Raw genomic sequence first — 22,074 nt, 5'->3', positions numbered from 1 at the left:
AAGAACAGATGGTCTATCTGAATTTTATGTATAATTGCAAATTATAAAAAAAAAATAATAATAAAAATGACTCGAAATGACTTGAAATTAAAGGTTCCTGACTTGAGACTTGACTCGACTTTTGCCTGTCTTGACTTGAGACTTGACTCGACTTTTGCCTGTCTTGACTTGAGACTTGACTTGACTTGAGGACAGAGACTTGAGACTTACTTGAGACTTGCAACACAGTGACTTGGTCACACCTCTGCTAAAAATACATGTGATGATGAGAAACTGATATCAAATCTATTGTTATTTATTTATTTATTTATATATTTATTTATTTATTAAAGGATGACTGTAGTATTCTGTAATTTAAACCAACTATCCACTCCTTAAAGCCACTGTTTAAACATTTTAGGGTATACCTATTTTATTTTAGGTGTTACAAAAAAAGGGCTAAATGAATAATCATTATTCGAGTTACAGAGAAACGTAAACCCACCATTCTCGTTATTAATCGCTTAAAGTAAAATAATATCTATTTCTAATATGTAATACACCATAGGGGTTTTGGAAAATACTCTTTCTTCAAGTGTTTTTAACTACTTCAACGTTGTCCCACCACTCACTAAATAAAGCAGTAACGCTGGCTCTAACTGTAGTTACTTCAAGCGGACACTAGAGGTCAGCAAATACCTGTGATAAAATAAGAAGAAACGCAACTAAAAAAAAATAAAAAGGAAAAAAAGAACTTCAGGATGAAGTTCCCCTAATTAATAACGTTGTGTTGGCTACTGTGAGATCAATATTAAATGTTGAAGTTGAAAACACAAAGCTCCTTTTCCCCTGCTGGAAAACTCCTAGTTGGAAGACCTTCACTGCCAATTGTTTGGGATTAAAGGGATCTGCCGTAATTATCCCAAACCAACAGTTAATCTGCTACTGCTGAGCTGGGAATAGATAGCTTACAGGATGTTACTCATCTGCTCCAACTCTTTGCCTGTGCTCCACCTTATGACACTGAGATGGTTCTCTTCTATCGAGGTGGAGAGGGGAAGGTGGAGGATCGGTGTGTTCTTGACTAAACATATGGAAAGTTTCACTGCATTCTTATAACCCATAGGTCATAGGAATAAAGGAAATGTGACGGTAAGGTTGTCATGTAATTTAGAGGGCAACATGTAGAAAAAGATTTGCAAATGTTTAAACTTCACAACCCAGTTGTTTTGAAGATGTAAAATAAGGAGCATATTGAGATCTGAGATTTTTCTGTTGCTCAGATCTGTTGCATTAACAGGCAAACTGATGATCCAGTCTGTGAGTTATTCACTTCTCTCCCAGTCAGTGGAGGTCCAATGGCTGCTGGATGAGCGCCTCCTATTTAAATATTTCAGAGTTTTGTTTTTGTTTTTTTGTTTGTTTGTTTGTTTGTTTTTTGGTGGAGGGGATTGCTGAAATGTCTTTTCTATCTGCAACGACCTTACTACGCCGTCGTAGTAAGCTGCTTCTGCTTCTTCTTTTTCCAGAGTAATTCGTAACTCCGCCCACATCATGTCACACGGATTATCCACTGCAGCGCAGTGAGGCGCGCTCAGGTAGAGGAACCTCCTCGGGAACGTGCTTTCTGGAGGCTGCGGCGTCGCGCAGCAACAGGTTCTGGACGGTCCGGTGTGGTGAAGGCTGCTGTGGGCCGCTGGTTCGCGGGAGAAGGCTGCTCAGTCATTTTCCTTCCCTGTCTGAAGCTTTTATCTGCGAAGAGATGTGAAGGTCCGTGGAAATAAATAGGGAGTTTATAAGTGTTCAACTCTGAGAAGGCGAAGAAGAAGAAGTCTGCAGAGAAGACAAGGTGAGTGTTTGTTCGCTCTTTATTGGATTATCTTCATATAATCTCTCTCTTGGCCCGTAGCGGGATTATTGTGGGTTTATGTCGATTTGTAATAGTTATGATGGGATGTAAAACGTACATTCAGACAGTTTCACTCTCAAAAAATTACTTTTAATATACGTTGTGAAAAAATAATTGATGAAATTTATGAATCAGTTAATTGTTATTGTTGACATAAATAATTCAGTCAAACGTTATATTTGCGCTACAGATTGATTTAAAAAAAAAGCTACCACACACACACACACACACACACACATACACACACACAATTTATTAAACTGATTGAACTGCAAGTAAAAGCTTCATCAAATAAAATCCGGAATTAACAGAAAAGTAAATATGAAGGTAAATGCATAAACAAGAAAAGACGAATAAAGTATATTCTTTAATCGTATTCTGATTCATAAATAAACTAAGAAACGTTTAAAGAAAGAAATAAGTAAATAAAGTCAAATGAAAACCACAGCAGATAAATGTTCAATAATTAAAAAAAAGAAGAAAAGTTTACTTTTAAAATGTTCAGTAAATACCTACCTCCTGCAAAACCTTGTTTATGAGACTAATATGGTTTAAATGTCACTAAATGGAGCTGTGGGATGAACCAGTACATCGCTGGTCTATGATTCTTGTAAACAATGCACAATTACACATGCACATTTTGTCCAATTCTTACACGTTTTTGGGAGGGCATACTGTACTTAACTGTATTCTTAATAGTGTTTATATATATATTTTGTGTGTATACCGAGTTCCAGTCACTTTGCTACTGGTCCACCTGATTATAACGTCCTACTCTGTCCCATGCCAGCTGCCTCTTGTGGAAACGTGTGTCTGCTCACTGCTGAGGATTTTCCAGTCTTGTGTTGTGGTTGTTTAGCAACAACAGATCTATGAACTTAAATCAACACAGCAAATACTTTCTTTCTTTTCTTTTTTTTAAAAAGCAAACTTTATTGGAAGACATATCAACACCTCTCATACGTGGCAGCATGACTCAAACCGTGCTGTTGCCCCAGTCGCTCACTGTCCTGGCAGAGAGCTCTGCTTCACCTCAACCTGAGCTCTTCTCGTGTCCTGCTCGGCTCGGCAGCTGCTAATCTCGTTGCCTTTGTTTCCTGCTTGAAAACCTCCCACGGTTTCCTCTGAGTGGGCAGCGAGGGTTTTGTCGCCGATGGAAAGCGCTTTCAGGCCAGGTTCAGTGGAAGATTAAAGGCGTTATCGGCGTTAAGTGTTTGTGACAGAGTGGAAACAGACAACGGAGACGACAATGGACAAACGCGATAAAAAGGCTTTGTGGAAGCTGAGTGGCTGAGATTAGGGATTATTGTATTGTTTGAGTCGAGACTCTGTTCAAGCCCTGATGATGAGAAAGTAATGGGGGGGGGGAAATTAGATTTTTTTAAGAGGGATTTTAACTAAAGCCAATGAAGGCTTAGTAAAAAGGCAACTATTCTACAAAAGCACAATTGAACATCAGTGTTTTATTGTCTCTGTATGCAATAAACCAATACAAGATAGTGCGTGATTGTAAAAAAGAAACAGAAAAAAGCTTTTTTGTTGTTTTTTATGGAGATGTGTGGTATTTATTTGTACCCTTCACTATGACACCCCTAAGTAAAATCCAAGGCTACTAATAGAAAGTATCTGAGGAGTGTCTCTGGTAGGGGGCGGCAATGTGTCTGAAAAACGCAACATGTTATCATATCAATAATTATTGATTTGTTTTTTTTGTTTTAAATATCTGAAATATTGCCAAACTGCTGACATGACCTGTTCCTGTTTCCTCTCAAGCTGTTGGACTCATTTTCTGTTTTCATTCCACGCTGTTGCTTTTTATTTGACACGGTTTTTTCTGAACTCTAGTTTGGACATTCCAAACCTTATTCATATTGCAAAGTGAATATGTTGAACGCAGCAGTGGTTCGCTATGGCACTGTGTGTCAGAAATGAACATTTTCATTGTTGTCTTGTCGGATGAAGCCTGATCGCAACGTTTTTGCGACATTTAACTCTAATATTGTTTGGATTTTCTCATATTGTGTGCCTCTAATGTATAGTCAGACGACAGCTTGGGTGATACTGTTATCTCCCAAATCTTTTCGTTTGCTCCACACACTGCAGGTTTACGATCCCGAAAGAAGACAAGCGAGGCTTAGATCGTGAAGAGACCACAATGCATCTGGTCACCATTGTGATTTTCTTGGCTTTTTGACTGTACTTTTCTTTCTTTCTTTATTTTCTTTGTTTATGTTCCACACAAGTGGAAATCAAGCTGTCCACAGGCAGACAGAGGCAGATTTAGCTTGGCCGTCCGCCATGTTGTAATTTGCCCCGTTAAGAGATAAGGACAAAGGAGCAGCTGGTTTTGTCGAGGCTTGCTGACCAGGAAACCGACTCTTATCTGTGAAGGAAATTACTATTTGTTCCAAGAGCTCTTCCACAATATAGGTGAGGAAAATTTAGATTTCAGAGTGGATTAATGTCCTGCATGAAAAACCTTCTCCTCGTAGCTGATTTGGCTGTTGAAAAGAGACGAAGCCGGGTTCATATGTGCTCTGGATCAGCTGAATTGAGTTAACAGGCAGTAGTTTCCAAAGCGCACGAAAGAAAAGGAGCAAACCTTTTATAGGTGTGTTTAATATATGTGACTATACATCTGTCTGTCGTTTTGTGTTTAATCGTGTCTTTTTTTTCAGCCACACTTTTCAAGCATAATATCTGCATTTATGAGCATCAGAGAAATATTCCTTACTTGTTGAAAAAGAGTGATTTAGCTTTGTTGAATTATTTACTTAAAACTAATTCACGACACGCTTCACGGCAATCAGAACGAGCTCTAGTGCTGAATAACACTGAGATCACAGATAAAACTATGAATGTACATTTTGTCGACATTATTTAAGAAGCCAGTAGAAAGAATATCTGGTGTTTTGTGCCAGATACTGGGCAGATTGCTTTCTCCTTTTCACTACCAACCCACTGATTTCTCTGTTTTAAAAGCAAAATGTGGCAAATACACAGTACCCGATCTTTAAGTCTGACTCAAAGGTGGTTAAACAGAAACCAGATCATTATGGTAGACAAGAGTCACCTGTAAACGGTATGTTGATCTGCTCTTACAAGTGTTGTCACACCAAGCGAGGCTAAAGGCTGGCAACATATCGATGTTGTTGGGCCGAAAAAAACAAAGTGTACGTACCTCATGACATAACATCAGGCAGAGGAAAGTGTAATTAGCTGCCGAAGGACGAGGATGTTTTTCCCAGGTCTTCAGTAACTTCCTCATGCCTTCCTCTTCAGGATTCCCAGTCGTGTGTGGGATGTTAACGGACTGGAGGCGCGTTGAGGCTGAAGGAGCATGGTGAAGCACCAACCCTTACAGGTCTACGAGAAGCAGGTCCTTCTGTCTTTGGTCACCGGCATCTACGGTTGCCGCTGGAAACGCTACCAGCGTTCCCAAGACGAGAGCTCCAAGGTGAGAGAAGAACAAAGTGTGGAGACCAGAAAAGTGTTTTGGACACTTTTTTAAACTGTATGAAGGTGATTTATGGAAATAATTTAGGTAACACTTTATTTGAAGGGGGTTGAATAAGACTGACATGACACTGTCATAAACATGACATAACACCTGTCATGAACATGAATAAGCCTTCATGGATATTTATGACTGTTGTCATAAAGGGTCATTTGGTAAATTATGACACTTTTAATACAAAGTTGACATTATTCAAAATGTCTTTGTTATGACAACTTGACATTAACCAGTAAATCATTACTGTTTAAACTTTACCTTTAATAACATAAAGTTACCTAATTTTTAAAGTGCAATCAGTAATACTTTTATAACAAATTTATATTAGTAATGATTTCTTGGTTTATTTCAAGTTGTCATAACAACGACATAACAAAAATATTTTCACTTCAGAGACAAAATAAAATGACTTTAACGCTACTCAGTTTTTTAATCAAAAATAAATATTAGCTTACTTACATTATGTTTAGCTGTAAATAAACGTACCTGTAAGTACATTTTAAATGACACCTAATATAATTGATTGTAGTTAATAATTCAATATTTTATAGGCGTCTTCCTTCACCACAAGCAGATGTCGTTTGTTTGTAACCCGCGGTTGTGTCAAAGAATTTTGATGAATCCTGATACTTTTTTTAATGCACATTTGAAAAGATAAAATTTGAAATAACGTTCCCATTTTTTAAACAAAGGTTTTGACGCTCCTATGAGGTGTCTTTTTTTTAATTTTATTTTGCTTTTCTGAAAAACATTTAATTTGCAAAAAGGGGAGATTGCCAATAAGTTCAGACGTGGCGAACATCTGATGACGCTGATGATTAGCTTAGCCTGGTTGATTCGCTCCAAGCCACTTTCAATACCGATACAGATATCTGTATCGGTATTGATACCTGTATCGGGACTGAACACAATACAGAAAATCAGTGATGAATTGACTTAAAATGTTTCTTTGTTTTAAATGCAGACATACATTTACTGAATTCCAAATGTATTTATTTCACAAGCTTGGTGAAAAACAGCACAGCTTTAATTTGTTCAGTCAGTGCAATTAGGAGTTTAACAGTCAATGTAAAATAAATAATAATAAATTGAAACTGACAAAAACAACAGGTTGCCTACTTTGCTCAAACATGTAAAAATAAACTCCAATAAATTTTCTTTCAAATGGTTGATAAAGTACAATTAGTAATTTTAAATATAATGTAAAATAAATAAAGCATGACATCGCTCAGAGCACAAAGCATAGAACCAAACTCAATAGATCTGCCCTTTTAGACGGGGCACATTGTCATCAATACCCAATCTATGTTTTTTTTTTTTTTTTGGTTTTTTTTTCAATATTGCGACCGATACAGATATTGATATCAGATTACATCTCTTTTTGCTTTCTGTGTCTCCGTGTTTTGATCTAATTGCTCAGCTGTGGACATTTGGATTTAGAGGACTTTCCATTGTCATTTCCAACAGTCTGAAACAAAACCTTTAGGTCTCATTCTTTCTAAGTGGTGAATTCTTCCAGGCCTCCCAGATCAGGCCCCAGTAACTGCAGGAGCCGATCCTCCTCATAAAGGCTGCAGCAAATTTAGTGGAGCACTGAAATGAACCAGACATCCAGCTGTGCTGGTTTCCCGCTGCGCTGCCACACCCCCCGCTGCTGCGCGTCTCATTTTTATCACGAAGCGACAGCAAGCTCTGCCATAAATTAGCCCGTTTACTCAGTTTCAAAGCTGGTAAGTGTCGATGTGTAAACCAAGAAGAGGAAAGCCATCCGAGCACGCAGCTGACTCGCCACCATTTGTGTGATTTCCAAAGCTTTGTGTTTTTCTCCCTCAAACTCTGATCAAACTCTGGCAGTCAGAGTCCAGCATTCAGAAAGAGAAACAGTAGCTGTGTTTCCTTTCAATAAAAGTTGCTTAACGGAAGCACACAATAACTTTAGTGTTTCAATATAAAGTATAAAGAGGTGGTTTGGTTGACCTTTTTGAAATCAGTGCAATGGAAACATTTCTTTGGCTTTGTAACCAGATGTTACTACAGGCGGAAAAGGCAAATAAGTGGCATGAGGAGGAAGTCAGAATGAACAAACTTATTCTCATGATTTTTTTTTTTGCTTTTCTTGTTCAATGGAAACACTGGAGTTGTAAAATTGTTTTTTTTTCTCGACTTTAGCAGAATATCAACAAAGTAAATGGAAGCACAGCTAGCGTCTGCTTCCACTGCAGCGCAGAGCGACGGTATTAGAGGAGGAGACGAGGCAAGCAAAGCAGCAGTGCTGCGCACAAGAACAAGTGGTGGGTTACATGTGGTCACTTTGTCTCTGATCAGTGGAACGAGCCCCACGGGAGGCCGTGAGTTACTGCTCAGAGTGAAGAATTGTTCTTGCCATTTATCTTCACCAAGGTGATTTTCTCATCTTGTCTCGTTAGTCACAGCCTCGTTTGAACTCTGCTTCACCCCCTTCGCCTGAAACTGGAATTCTAACCTGACAGAGAAACTGTCTCTCCGAGAGCCACATGTGTCGATCGGCACAGAGCAAACACGAGTAACGTTTCAGGAAATAAACCAGTTCCAAGCTGGAAATCTTCCGGTGTCGTCTGTTGTGTGATTCGGGTTCGCAGCGCTGTTGTTTCTCGCTAATCTGATTTTCCAGATAGCGAATTGGTTATTGTAATGACCAAAGCCAGTGTTGGTTGAAGTGAATTTTCTATTTTCATCTTTGATAACAAATTTTCGTCATGGCATTTTCTGTCGCCTTTCGCTTCTGTCATTTCAGAGCCTTTTATAGTATAAGCTTCTGGAAAAGGGACAGTCCAGGCACGGTGTGCCGAAAAGTTAATCTGAGCTTTGCAGAATCCTTTGGGTTACCTATCATACTGGACGCCTCCCCCTCAGCTTGCATTAGCTTCTAATCCAGTTAACCGCTGAGGGGAAGAGTCCTTCAGAGTCGCAGAAGATCTCTGTACCTTTGCTGCACAAGTCAGGACATCACAGAGGCACACAAGCACACACAGGACAAACAACCGTGCATTCACACACACACTCATACATGAGGACACTTCAGAGCAGAGGTGGGTAGAGTGCCAAAACTATTGTGCTCTAGTAGGAGTAGCACTACTTCAACGTATTGTATCTCAAGTAAAAGTAGATGTCCAAGAAATGACTAAAATATGAGTAAGAAAAATAGGTTTAAAAAAAAAGGGGATTTAAATACTGAGCAGCTGAGCATAACATTTGATTTAATATTTTAAAATGACGCCATCAGACAAAAGAAAAGCTACGTGCAAAGTTTAAATAACATAATTATAAAATAACAAATTAAAGAGGAAGATATACTTTCTAAAAAAAAAAGTTATTTTTTTACATAACTAATACAATAAGTATATATGTATGCTAGAACAAGGTAAGTATAGTGTTTACTGTGTGTTGTTGGTGCCGGCAGGTTGAAAAATAGCATTAAAACAATAAAGCTGGTGTTTAAAAAAGAAGTTTGACTTTAACGTAAATGTCATGAGTGTGTTTGTGTGTGGTGCGTTTTTGGTGAAAACGTGATTCTCACTCATTCAGTGAAGGTACTTTCAGAAGTTTCACTGAAGTGAGAGAAGAAACACTTCATGATAATATTACTGAGGCAAATTCACCCGACAAACATGTTTTTAGACTGGGGGAGGAAGCTGGAGTACCCAGAGAGAACTCACTCATGAACAGGGAAAATATGGAAACAGAAAGACCCCCAGGCTGAGATTCAAACCCAGCACTATTTTGTGTACCCCATTTTCAAAACCTAGTGTTTTTTTTTTTTTTTTTTTTTTCCATTAGCTTCCATTGGTAGATAACTTCAGCAGTGAATGGTAACACAACATAGCTCTTCATATCAGCAAAGTGCTGAATGTACTTTGGAGTATCTGAACACCTCTAGATTTAAGATGGAAATATTACTCTAATGCATTTATCTGATTGGTTAAAAAAATAGCATGGGGTTAGCAGCTCAAAAATAAAAGGTGTGAGGTTATGGATTTCCATGGTAGAGTTTGTAAGTCCCTGTTGTTCCTGTGAGGATCTCTGGATGCTCCCGTTTAGTCCATGTAAGGTTGAATGCTGGTAAGTTGGCTGAAGTTATGAGCATTGATCCTGTTTTCCCTGTTAACTGTGTGGGAGTTTCACCATTAAATTAAACAGATATAGAATATGGACAAACACAGTATGACAAGTTGCAATGATAAACACTTCAGCAGAGCTGAAAACGCTAGAGAGCATTAGATACAGCGCATTGAACCTGAATCAGACTGATAACAGTTTTTGGTTCTTTCACTGTGCTTTTCTTCACAGTGGGAGTGTGCATGGTTCACCATCCTGAGTAGTTCCTTCCTTCTCCTTCTCTTTTGGACCTACTTCTGGTTGGTGGCTCAGAATGATTTCAATGACTTCAACTGGTAGGTGTTTTCCTCTATGATGTAACTTACTTACTGGGCAAAATATTGGATATCTGAAAGGTCAGGGACTTATTCCAGATGAGGTTGGGATCCTAATTTACCTCACAATACCCCCAACAACATATAGGAACATAGAACATTTCTTTTTAGGTTTTCTTGAAACTCAGTGATGTAAATCAAGGCCAAACATCTTATCTTTGGCCTCAATTTTCCAAAAGGGCACTGGTTTTAGAAGTCCATAGGTGTGTTTAGATTGAACTTCACAAGTCATCTTTTGTTTTGAGAGAAGAAAGGAGAGTTGTTTTATCCTGGCAGTCCATTGCAGTTGATCTCCTGAAGTACAGGAGATCAACTACAGCTTCCTCCTGGATGATGGAGGTCCACACTCCATCTCTAAGGTTGGAAGTTCAACTTAACCACTTGAATTCAGGACTTTATCTTTTCCGTGTGATCCCTATGTCAAGACCGTAGTAGTTGACAAAGGGGTTGGGTTAGGGGTCAGTCTCTCTCTCAAAGACAGGAGTTTAAATATCGTCTTGCTCAGAAGTAATGACAGGATGTAGCTAGAGACGGTCACACCAACACTGGCCTCATCTGCAGCAACACCAGTTGAAGAAAAGGTTGAGGTAAAAGGCAAAGTTCTTGATTTGGAGTCCCTCCAAACAATCCTACCTTGTTCTTACATTCTCTCATTGAATTATCATGAACTTTATCCTTCAACATGCTAGCTGTAGGCCTGTAGAGTCTTCAATGTGACAGTTTCGTTTTCTGTTGGCTTTGAACTCAGCTACTTACCCCCTTGATTTCCAATTGAAGCCGTCCCATTTGGCAAAACCACATGAGGTAAATTAGCGATTCCTGTCAACAACCCGATGGTGTCATCCAAGACTTGTTGCCAAACCAATCCCTACTGGGTTCCTGTAAATTGAGCTGTCAGCATGCTACAGCAGTCACTAGGATGTCAAACGTCAACAGTCTTCAGCCTATTCTGATTCCAACAGCATCAATAATGACTCTTTCACAATGCATAAAATATTTTTGAACTGGATTGACTTGAACTGAATATTTTGAAACTCAGTATTGTCTTGTTTCATCGTGGCATCACCTTGGATAATTCAGCTCTTGTTTGTTCGTACTCCAGGTCGGTGTACAATCACTCTGGGGAGTGGAGAGACGAGACCATTCCCATCGTCACCTCCACCACTGTGGGATTCATCTATATCACATTCCTCCTGGTAACAGCCTTTCCCAAACCTTTAAGCAGCTCCAACATTGACCGCTTGATGTACAGCTCACTGTTTGTACGTTTTAGATTTTGGCACTTTTCCATATATCCTTGGGTCAACAGCTCAACCTCTACTGGGTTCACAAGGTGCCGTAAGACAACCTCTGAAGCTGTTACTGTAGATGTAGCCGATTTACACTTCAGAACTACAGCTTAGGTTTACCATCGCTTGTCTCTACAGATTGGAGTACTGGCCACTCTACTCACCATAGTCTCTGGTTTTGTCTCTGTCGATGACGTCTGGGGAGATGAGTGGGAAATTATTCTTGTTTCACTTCAGGTGGGAACACAACTACAGTTGAGTTTGCATCCACCATTATAAATCACGTTTTCACAAATATAGCAATTTTGATGCTGTAATACCTATGAAAGAAGACAATGAAAATGTTGTTCCAGGCATAGTTTCTGAGGTGAGGTTAGAAACTACCTGGTGTTATACTTATTTATCCAAAATGGGACAAACTCACCAACTTTGAACAAGTGCTATGCTAAGACGTCAAGCTTTACAAATATGCTAATGTAATCTACTGAGCACTATTCCTTGCTAATAAATAGCACCAATGCAAACTGCCTGGGTGACAATTCAAATGCTTAGCAATTTGTCAGACTAGTAAGCTGTGCACAACACCATCTTAAGTTCCCGGGTCAGTTGAACGTCACAAAAGTTATTTTATTATCACAAGTATTAATTCCATTGTGAAGTCCCTATTTTAGATTCAAATGTTTTCTGATGACTTCACACATCGTCCTGATCTTCCTTACTAGTTCACTGCTCCTTTCCTGCACATCGGAGGCCTGGTCACACTCACAGCTGTGAGCTGGTTGATAGCTGGCTATGTGGTTCGCAAAGAGAGATCCAGTAAGTATTGATGTTTATCTGAATCATCATTGGGATGGTTTCAACCTTCGGTTCCATTAGTGTGTAGGGAATGTTGCTTTTTTCATTTTTGCTCGGTTAGGGATTGGACTTTGTACTTTGTAATTGTATGGGTCTAGCTGCTCCATGCATTTGCTGATCAGTGCTTTTGTAAAACTGTCCACATAATTAACCAGTTCTTTTTATTATTAGATTTCCAGGTGACTGTGTTGGCGATCTACATTCTAGCCCTCCTGGCTCTTTGCCTTGCACCTCTTACCTTCACCTGCCCCTGCATTATGGACCGCCATGTCCTAAAACCACCACCGGTCATTATTGGTCGACGGGGAGCTCCAATGGTGAGCTGAGACTCCCACTGTAAAAGCCCCAGAACTTTCAGAACCAAATTAGAGGGACTTTGTTGGTATTCTGCTTACTTTTGTAAATAATACAGCAATAATGTAATATTTTAATACCTCCCTGCCAGCATGCCTAGGTGGGCCCCATGTGGGGAAAAGGAGGGCAGACTATATAGGTCCCATATGGGTTTGTCCGCGGGTTCCACGATGGCCCCACATGGGTTTGCCCATGTAGGGCCAGAGCCCACATGGGCTCTGGCCCTATATGGCCCACATGGGCATTTGTGCTGGCTTCGTCATAACGGAGTACGGACAGGTTGAAACACACATTCAGACCCGCGGACAAACACATATGGGACCCATATATCAGCCCTCCTTTCCCCCATATGGGTCCCACCTAGGCATGCTGGCTGGGGATCTGATCTGTTCTCCCAAAAGGTGACATTATGCAGCTTCTTTAACATACAGAGTGAACGTGTGCATGTTTCAAAGCTGAAGATGTAAAACTGAATAACAAAATAAGCCTGATGTTGTTCAGGTTGGTGCATGATGATATGCACATACTGGTCAAAATGGTTGACTACAAATGCAGTGATGTTCAGAGCTGTGATTATGGAGTCAGTTGACAGACTTCTCCGCAAGAATAACAGCCTCCAACTAGCCTGGCCGTCGCCTTCCTACACAATTCCTCTTGATTCTCATCTCCCTTTAGCTCTCCATCTGGGATTTCTTCCATTGACCTCGATTTCTCAGGATGAATTTCATCCTGGTCAAACAGCAAACAGAAGGAGAAGTTGTGAACAATGACATTGATTTTCTGCACTGTTTCAGAATTGTAGTCTGTCTGTGGTTGTAGTTTGGTAATGACAATGGATGAAGCGAGCAAAGCCCTTCGGTCCCTGTTGGCCACGACTCCGGATATTGAACAATTATAGAGAAAGATGAATGTTTAAACTATTTTTTCGCTGGCAAATATGTCACGACCACTCTCATTAACAGCCATCTCGTTCAGCTTGGCACTTCTCTCTTCACAGTGGGTGATGGGTCTTTACATCGCACGCAATTTCCGGGTTAGCTTCATTGCGTAGCTTCCTTCATGATCGAGTTGGCACATTACATGGTCATCAGCAGAACTCTGTAGTTTTATTTTGCAGTGTTGGAATTAAAAAATCGGCTGATCAGAAATGCGTGGCACCAATAAATAAATACATAAAAGAGAACAATAAATGTCAAAATGATTTACATTACCAAAGACCTGAAAAAGCTTTGCAGCACTATGCATCGACTGGAGCATCTAAGCCTCCATTTTCTTCTAGTCAAGTTTGGCAGTTCTCAAACATTTGGCATGTTAGAAAACAGTGAAAATTCTAAGATATTTAATTAGGGGTTCAGTTTAGGTATTTTCTATACTCTGCACAGTGACTGACTGTGGCACCCTTTGCTCTAGCTGGCCCCTGAAAACACCATGATGTCCTTTAGCAGAGCCTTGCAGCACGGAGCCAGCTCTCTGGAAGCAGACGTCACCATCAGGTGATTAATTACAAAAAATGCTTATTCATATTTCATGGCTCTGAGCTTCCATATATAGATCCTGGCTGATATGTGGGATAGTGGTTAGAGATTGATGTGAGAGAGAGATGCAGTAAAACTGTAATTTGTCAAACTAATGAATCATGTGTTATATCTGTAAGTTAATTTTGCTCTACATTCATTAGGAGATGTATACACTGAAGATAAGGTAATGGATGTTTTTTTTTCCCTCTCGAAGTGTGGATGGAGTTCCTTTCCTCATGAGGGACCACACCTTAAGACGGACCACAGACGTCAGTAAGGTCTTCCCCTCCAGAGAGCATGAGGATGCCTCCTTCTTTAACTGGACAGAGATTCACTCTTTAAATGCAGGCCACTGGTTTTTGGAGGTACTGGATTCCACTCTGGCTCTGTCGAACTCTGAAAACACATCGAGAGCGATTAGGACAGTAGAATTTGCATGATCCTCAGCCTCTCCGTTTGCTTTCTTCTGCTTCCAGAGTGACCCCTACTGGACAGTGAAAACCCTGAGCCCGAAGGATCGCAGCCGGATAGGAAACCTGACGATTTGCAGCCTGGTAGAGATGCTTCGTCTGGCAGCCAGGGCCAACAGCTCCGTGCTGCTCAACATCCGCAAGCCTGCGCCGGAGCACCCACGCTTCCGCAGCTGGTTCATGGACACGTTGTGGACGCTGCAGAAAGCAGGGATTTCCCACAGAAAGGTGATGAGCTAGAAAAACGCAGAGGAACTGGCTGGTGACCGAAATGTCACGGTTTTCAGCTTGATCAAGCCCTTACTGGTGACCGGTCAATCTGAAATTGAAAAATGAATCCTTTGTCTGGTCAGTGAACGGACCTCAAGCTAGGGATGGTGACCTGAGTAAAGACTTCAGACATGAGTTTAGACTTGTGCTTTAACAGCCCAAGACTCAACTGGATATGAGGTGTTGGACTGGAGTCTCAACAACTGTATGTACTGTATGTAATCAGCAGTAAGTGACTGTACGTGTAGCTTATTTGAGTAAATGACCATTGTTGTCCCATTTGATTAACCATTGTGGTTGTCATGGTGATGTTAGACACAGTATGCAAGCTACAGTGCACAGCTTGGAGGAGGTATTGACTGCTGTTCTTGAATCCCTAAATGGTCGTCATGCTTTAGATTAGCCTGATGATTTGAATCGATAACCTACGAGAATTTTGAGGCGAGATGATATGCATCTGATACAAGAATATTCATTACGATCATTAAGGACTTGACTTGGACATGGAAAAAATGACAACATGACAAATGACAATAAAAATTACAAAAGTTTTTGGGTTTTTTAGAAGGACTACTCCTAATAAGATTAATTGATCACTACTACTGGCAGCAAGGCTTAGATCAACAAATATTGCGAATACTGTTTTATTATCGTAAAGAGGAACTGCAATTGGCAAAAACCAGGCAGAATAAGAGTTCTACAGCCGGAGAAATCAGAGATCTGGCTCAAAACTGATCAGTGTATTTGTAGTTTGAAGTCATTCAAGTATAAGGGTCAATTAGTAAGTTTCCACCTTATATAATCATTTTTTAATACCTTATCAGGATTTTTCTCACATTCTGCTTCTTTTTGCCAGGTGACATGGGCCCCTGACACGGATAGAGGACGGGTGCGAGGTCTTCTGCAGACAACAAACGAGAAGCTGTCAGTGGAGGAGATAAGGCACAGAGGAATTACAAGTCTGACCATCCACTACAGAAAGATCAGCCACCACGACATTCAGTAAGAGCGAGCGGCTATTGCTTAGCAACCGATAAAGGGCTCAGAAGCAGTCCTAGGAAGATAAAAAAGGAGCTTATTTTTAGCTGAGCTAATGATATCCAGCAATGAATCACTGGCTTAGAAGTTTTAGCTTTTTTTTCTGGTGAAAAAGTTTCATCGTACAGAGAAGGTCAAATTTGTCTCAGGACTGAAATGTTTTTCATGTTTTCCTCGTGTTCTTCCTTTACGTCTAGGCTGTTGGTTTTTAAGATCAGAAGACATAAAAGCAACGGAGCAAAAAGTGATTTTCCTTTAATTACACTCATTGGTTCAAACATTTAATTCAGTGACATCCCATCTTTAAAATCTTATCTCTGCAGCTTAAAATGTAGTTTGTTTTGAGAAAAGCCCCCGAAAAACAGAAGGTTAATAAAAACAACAAATAGAAGTAAAAATGGATTTGTTCTGTAAAATACATTTGATTTAATAAATTACTTTTTCAAACTAATATTATGAACTGCATACTTTGTTCACATGTTCTACAGAGGAACACATGCTACTGACTTGCTACTGAAAAACCTACAGTTGTAGCAGCTTCCATCTAGATGCTCCAGTTCTGACCAGTATTATTAGTAGCATAAGTTAGTTTTGATAGTTTTAACTTTCCACTGACTGCAGAGAGACAAAAAGAGAGTTATATGGCCTCTGTTCTTAGTGCTGGCATGTATTTTTTTTTTGTTTTCCCCGCCCTCAGGGTTTATCTGGCTCACAATGTGAGCGTGACTGTCTACCCTGTGAACGAGCCCTGGCTCTACTCCATCCTGTGGTGCAGCGGGGTGCCTTCTGTGTCTTCTGATGCCCCTCAAGTTCTTCAAAAAGTGCCTTACCCCGTCTGGCTCATGGTAAACAGCTCTCTCGTCTGACAGTACACACACTTCAGCTTGCAGACGAGGTCACTCAGAAACACAAGAGGACAGAGGGGGAAAGGAAAGAGACTGATGACGGCCCAGCGAGGCAGAGATGTGGAATAAGCCTTCAGTTCAGCACAGGACCCTGGAAAAGAAGAAGCTGAGAACAGATCTGATGTGATGATGCTGCCCTGAGCTGTTTTTGTTGTGGTAGCTTTAGGCGACATGTGGTGACATCTAGTGGCAACAGCAAGAAATTACATGACTTCTTTCCTTCTTCGCAGAGTCACAGTGCTTACAACTTCATCTGGATCTCTTCAGACCTCGTCTCTGTCGCTGTCATCATGGGGATTTTCTTTTTCCAGAAGTACGTTCATTTTCACAGATATAAAAGACTGTGAAAAGCTTTCAATCAGCCCTCTAACATGTTGTTTATGTCCAAGTAGCTGGATTTTCTTGTAATCTTTCAAGGTGGTGTTGATCCACCATTCTCTAGCTTTGCTGAAGGCCTTTTTGGGTTGGCTTATAAACATTGCTTCTCTACTCAACTGCTTGACCTACTGTTACTAATGGTGGAGATTTTGTGATTCTGTGGGTCTGTTTCCTTGATTGTTTAAAATATGCGGACATTTTAAATAAAAATCTCGTGGCCTTTGTCAGTAAACCATACTTTTGTGATTACCGGGTCGTTCAGCAGGTAAGTGATCCACAGCCAGCTCATCATACAAAAGGTTCATCAGACACAAAACTCTGCCATCTTCCAGGAGAATTTTATACGACAGCATGTGACCATGTAGATGGAAAGAAAAAGGAGTAAATTTACACACACACAAAAAAAATCTCAGCCCAATCTCAAACAGTTTCTAGAAAAAACCTTGGAAATTTCTGCTTTTGCAAAGTTGAAAATTTGCTAGATAAAAAAAAAACATTCTAGAAAAAGCTTAAAAATGTCAGCGTTTTTTGACTGAATAAGTTTTTCCTTGAAAATGTATGAGCTTTATCTCAAAATTTCTGTTTTTCAGCATAAATCTTATCAGGTTTTTTTTTTTCTTCCTTCTTAGCTGCAATGGCCACAGTCGTAATCTTAGGTTTTCAGTGAAACTATAACATTTTTGTTGCAATCTGGACGTTTGCTTACAGTAGTCAGAGTGTCTGAAACATTTTGTGAAACCAGGTTACAGAGTGGAACTTTTCAGAAACACACCTGTGGAGGTGTGATGTACAGGTGTGAAAGCGCACATCCGCAGAACACCTGGCTAGTGCTTACTTGATGCATGCATGTGTAGAACGCAACAAAAACAATGGCGGCTACCATTGAGTACTACTTAACCTGTTCGGTTTGACACTAACTTCTGAGCATTACATGAACATTCGGTTCATTGGAGACGGGTTACTGTTTTCTAACTGAGCTGGAAGCTAGTGAAGTGGAAGCTAAGGCGCAAAACCACCTGTGTTTTGATGACAAGTTAAAATCACAGCGCCTTATAGTGGTCTGGTGTAAAAACTACAGCGGATTCAAGGTGTCTTGGCTGTCTCGTCAAAATGTGGAACTTTTTCCCAATTAACACAAATGTAGCCTCAGTCCTCAGATTTAAACTCTATAGAAAAGCTGTGTGGAGAGTGCTGAAGAAAAGACAAGAGGAGTTGTCCACCATGTTATCCTTCTACAGACAACCTAGTATATGTTTTGCTTGGCTAATGTCTAGAGAAAGACCGACTATAGAGGGGTTAATGCGTACAGAAAACGTCCTGCTTTGCAGTGTGGGTCATTTCTCCAGAGCTGACGTTTTGGAAGGTGAGGGCAACATTTCCGTTCAGTGAACTTCCTGAGCACAGCACTTTTACAGCCTTCAGGCCTCTCTGACATTTGTGCAGAGTGCCTGGTTTGAAATGAGTCTAGTGCTGACACTGAGCTTCACCACATGGCTCCTTATACTTCTCCTTCATCTTAATTATGATGAAAGTCAACTGAAACGTGTGTCGAAATACATAAATATTGTTTCGATAACATTTTTGGAATTTTCAGTGACGGTTTGTTGTCCAGACAGGATGTGTGTTTGAACTGGACCAGATTAAAGTTTTGTCGCTCGTCATTCTCATCATGTCGGTCATCTTCGTCCTCTATGCCGCGACCTCTCACTGTCCTCCTGTCTTCTTCTCCTCTCACGCTCTTTCTTTGTCCTGCGCTCTGCCTGATCTGCATTCAACCTTCCTCTGCTGCTCCCTGGCATCTGTCAGCTATCATATGATCAGGTAACCATGGCGTCCCCTTTAACCTTTGTTTCCACCTCTCTCTGTCCTCCTCCTTGTGCTTTGTACGCCTGCCACTGTTGGTCTGATCCTCCCTCCACTGTCCTCTCGTATCAGATTTTCACCAATGTGTGTCTACATAACGCTTGAACACAAAGCAGGTTGCTCCTTCTATCCAATACCTGATTTTTCTCACAACGGTTTGAATGTGTTTGTTGCCACAGGTGGAGGATAAGCGGCATGCAGAACTATAACCCAGAGCAGATCATGCTGAGCGCTGTGGTACGACGGCCCAGTCGAGACGTCAACATCATGAAGGAGAAGCTCATTTTCTCAGGTGCAGCTTTCTCAGATTCCAGTCACTGTTTTCAAATTCATAATTAAGCTGTTCGGTGTGTGGAATATGTTTGCTGCTAGCTTTAATGTTAGCTAAGCTGCTGATAGCGACGGCAGCTGAAAAGGTTCAATTTGCGATCCTTGAAGCAAAGTTCTGTCAAAGTAGGGCGATAATAATATATATTGCAATAGAGGCGTTATCCATATCAGTAGATACTATGTCTGATAGAGTATTACTTCCCTGAACTCCGACCCGGAGCTGCATGGCATTCTGGGGGATGTAGGCAGAGAAAAGGCTTTAGAAGCTCAGCCTCTCAAAGCTAGCACGGTTGGTGGCAGCAACAGACTCTCGCTCTTTGGTTACTTAGCAACAACCTGTTGAGTAACTTGCGCAGCAGCAGTTCCAGGTTTCGCCTCATAACTGCTTAAAATAAAAAACAACGGTGTGGAGTGAGAGGAGAGGATGAGTGCAACCGCATGAGAGCAAACTGTGAATAAAACAAGAGGTCACATCACCAACATGGCAGTATTTCAGATATGAAAACCAAAAATCTAGTATTTTTCAGTTATATTGTCTATCCCCATCTAATAGGTTATTTATTAGCAGCTAATATCTTGCCTGAGATAGCTAACTCAGATGCATCTTCATCCATGGTTTACTTAGCTTGTACCAGAGGTTGAAGCTAATTGCTAATATAAGGGGGGTCAACATCAAAGTTGTCTTAAAACAGGTCCAATAAAAAAAAACTCGTAGAGGTTTAAGCAAACACTGTTTTATGCACCTCTAAATCACCGTAAATGTTGTCTCTGGTGATTATTTACACAGAAGGCGATGATTACTTATCAGGAAATTAATGAAGGAGGTAAGAGGTGGCGTACCGCCAATGACAACTCAGCTTATCTGTTACCTCAGACAATTCTACATAAACGTGAAGGGATTTGTTTTATCCATGCCTACTCAGAATGCAGTTTGGGAAATGTAAAGTGACAACATTTATTTATTTTTTTTAATGTTAAGCCAAGTGAATGATTCCGGTGTTGGGTGAGTTTCCGTCAGTTTTCCTGTCTTCCTGCGTCTTCCAGAGTTGAACAACGGGCTGGGCAGCACGGAGGAGCTGTCTCTGTATCCTGAGAACAGCCATGTTGGATATTCCCACGGAGGCCTCAGCTGCTGAGCGACACAGATGGCTACAGGAGCAGCTTGGATTTCAGCTGCTTCAGATTTCGTACTCTGAACGCGCTTCCCGACGGGGCAGACAAGAATGTATCCCTGCAGCGGTAGTGAAATCACGAGCGTGTAGCTACCGTCACAAGCATAAATCAGTTGGTTCGCTAGTTTAAGTGTTATAACAACGCTGTTTTTTTTTTTTAAGATCACTTTAATGTTGTTCATTTTAAACCATACTTCCATTAAATCCAGCGTTTTTATCCAGAATAGAAAAAGCTAAAAGCGTCATTATCATCACTACCAAAGTACTAATTTAAAGTATGAACAGTGTGCAGGTATGTGCCTATCACTTCATGAATTAAAGTTCCAGCATACAAATAACTGACCTTTAAAACATTAAAAAAATAAGACATGAAGCTGAAATTTATTTTATTTTATTTTTTTATAATTTTTTAACAAATTTACCCTATTTTAATAAAAAGTAGCCCAAACAGCTAAAATATGACACTGGAAATTAATCCCTTACAGTATACAGAGGACCCCCTTCGTGAACAGCTGAAATCCACAAACACTGGAGGCTCACTCAAGAAATACTGTTAACTGCCTAATTTAATAGTTCAAACACCAAATATACCTTAATATGCATTAATACTCACCATGGTAACCGTCTCAGCACTACTGCAGAAAATCGCATCTACAATCAAGATGACTTAAACTCCTGTTTGTGCTGCTTTCCAAAAGCTAGCCAGTAGCGTCTCGGGAAGCGTTCCACCGAGGCGTCTCAGCTGCCCAACAAGCATCTTTCCTTTGAATGTTTTAGATATGCTCTACGAAAAATCCTCAAATAAATACATTTTCTGTGAATAGATTCTAGTAAGCTCGCACAGAAAACTCCAGGAATCGGTCAACCTGCAGCTGTGAGTAGGAGGGGGTCCCTCTGTGTCGTTTGTTCTGAGAAAGTTGTACAACAGATTTTTGTTTTGTCAGATTCATTTCTTTTAAATCCAAACTAGACTGAAGATTTGAGTTGTTTTTGTTAATAACTGATGTAGATATAACTTTGTTTCAGAGGATTTAAAAAAAAAAATAAAAAGGTTTCAACAGTATGAATTTTATATTTTAAATTTGAATAATCTCCATGTTAACGTGGACTGAGGGGAGATTTCATGGTTCGTCGTTCTTTGCGAAGGACGCTACGAACATTCTGCCTCTGCCGTCACGCCACGATTGTTTCACACATAAAGTCCATTTAGCCGTTGTGACGGCTTTCACATGCTGCCTTTTTGTTACGTGGACGTACATGTGGAGTACTTTGACCTTGTAGGGTTTCGTACAACTTCCAGCGACTACTACAAGCTGCAGACGTGATGAGTGTTTAATAAAGTTTCTCTTTTCTTCTTATGATTGTGCAGCTTGTTTTTTTTGTTGTTTTTTTTACGGAAGTCTTTTAAAACAAACTCAAAGGTATCTAAATGTTTTTGTCACATGGACCAAATACTCAAGTAAGAAGTAATCAGAGGCCAAAAAAGAAAAAAAAAGACTTTGCATAACATAAATAACAGATAAAAAAAATACATATATTTGTTGAGCTCATGTGTCTATTCAATGTTTTAACCGCAAAAGGGTTTTTGAATTTAAAATCTCGCTTATTTTATCTACATATAGTTTTCAATCAAAATTTTATTGACTACAGACGCTGCACTTAAAACTTTTAGTCAAGTCTCACCAGTACTTTAAACCATTAAGTAAAACCACAGAGGGTAAGATGCTGATTGCTCGTAAACTCTCCACAGAAGCTCACCTGT

General features: G+C 40.1%; 1 protein-coding gene across 6 annotated transcripts; it reads left to right on the top strand.

The window, feature by feature from the left end:
- Window positions 1–1,435: 1,435 nt before the first annotated feature.
- gdpd5a (glycerophosphodiester phosphodiesterase domain containing 5a) lies at window positions 1,436–21,673 on the top strand. 6 transcript variants are annotated; one of them, XM_016666851.1, is made up of 17 exons: window positions 1,436–1,828; window positions 5,171–5,345; window positions 9,729–9,832; window positions 10,974–11,067; window positions 11,145–11,204; window positions 11,299–11,397; window positions 11,883–11,976; window positions 12,187–12,332; window positions 13,780–13,862; window positions 14,101–14,251; window positions 14,363–14,584; window positions 15,483–15,628; window positions 16,362–16,509; window positions 16,800–16,882; window positions 18,754–18,768; window positions 18,990–19,137; window positions 19,178–19,447. In XM_016666851.1, the coding sequence occupies exons 2-17, from the start codon at window positions 5,229–5,231 to the stop codon at window positions 19,196–19,198; spliced, it is 1,731 nt and encodes a 576-aa protein (XP_016522337.1). In that variant the 5' UTR covers window positions 1,436–1,828; window positions 5,171–5,228; the 3' UTR covers window positions 19,199–19,447. The 6 variants fall into 6 exon arrangements, with proteins under 6 accessions (XP_016522337.1, XP_016522338.1, XP_007543458.1 ...); XM_007543396.2 differs by lacking the exon at window positions 19,178–19,447 and adding an exon at window positions 20,185–21,673 and having other exon boundaries at window positions 1,439–1,828; window positions 18,990–19,102; XM_016666850.1 differs by lacking the exons at window positions 1,436–1,828; window positions 19,178–19,447 and adding exons at window positions 2,882–3,241; window positions 20,185–21,673 and having other exon boundaries at window positions 18,990–19,102.
- Window positions 21,674–22,074: the final 401 nt, after the last annotated feature.

The sequence above is a fragment of the Poecilia formosa genome, unplaced genomic scaffold, assembly GCF_000485575.1.
Source record: "Poecilia formosa unplaced genomic scaffold, Poecilia_formosa-5.1.2 Scaffold817, whole genome shotgun sequence".
Classification (NCBI taxonomy): Eukaryota; Metazoa; Chordata; class Actinopteri; order Cyprinodontiformes; family Poeciliidae; genus Poecilia; species Poecilia formosa.
This window is presented reverse-complemented; position numbering and strand designations above follow the sequence as displayed.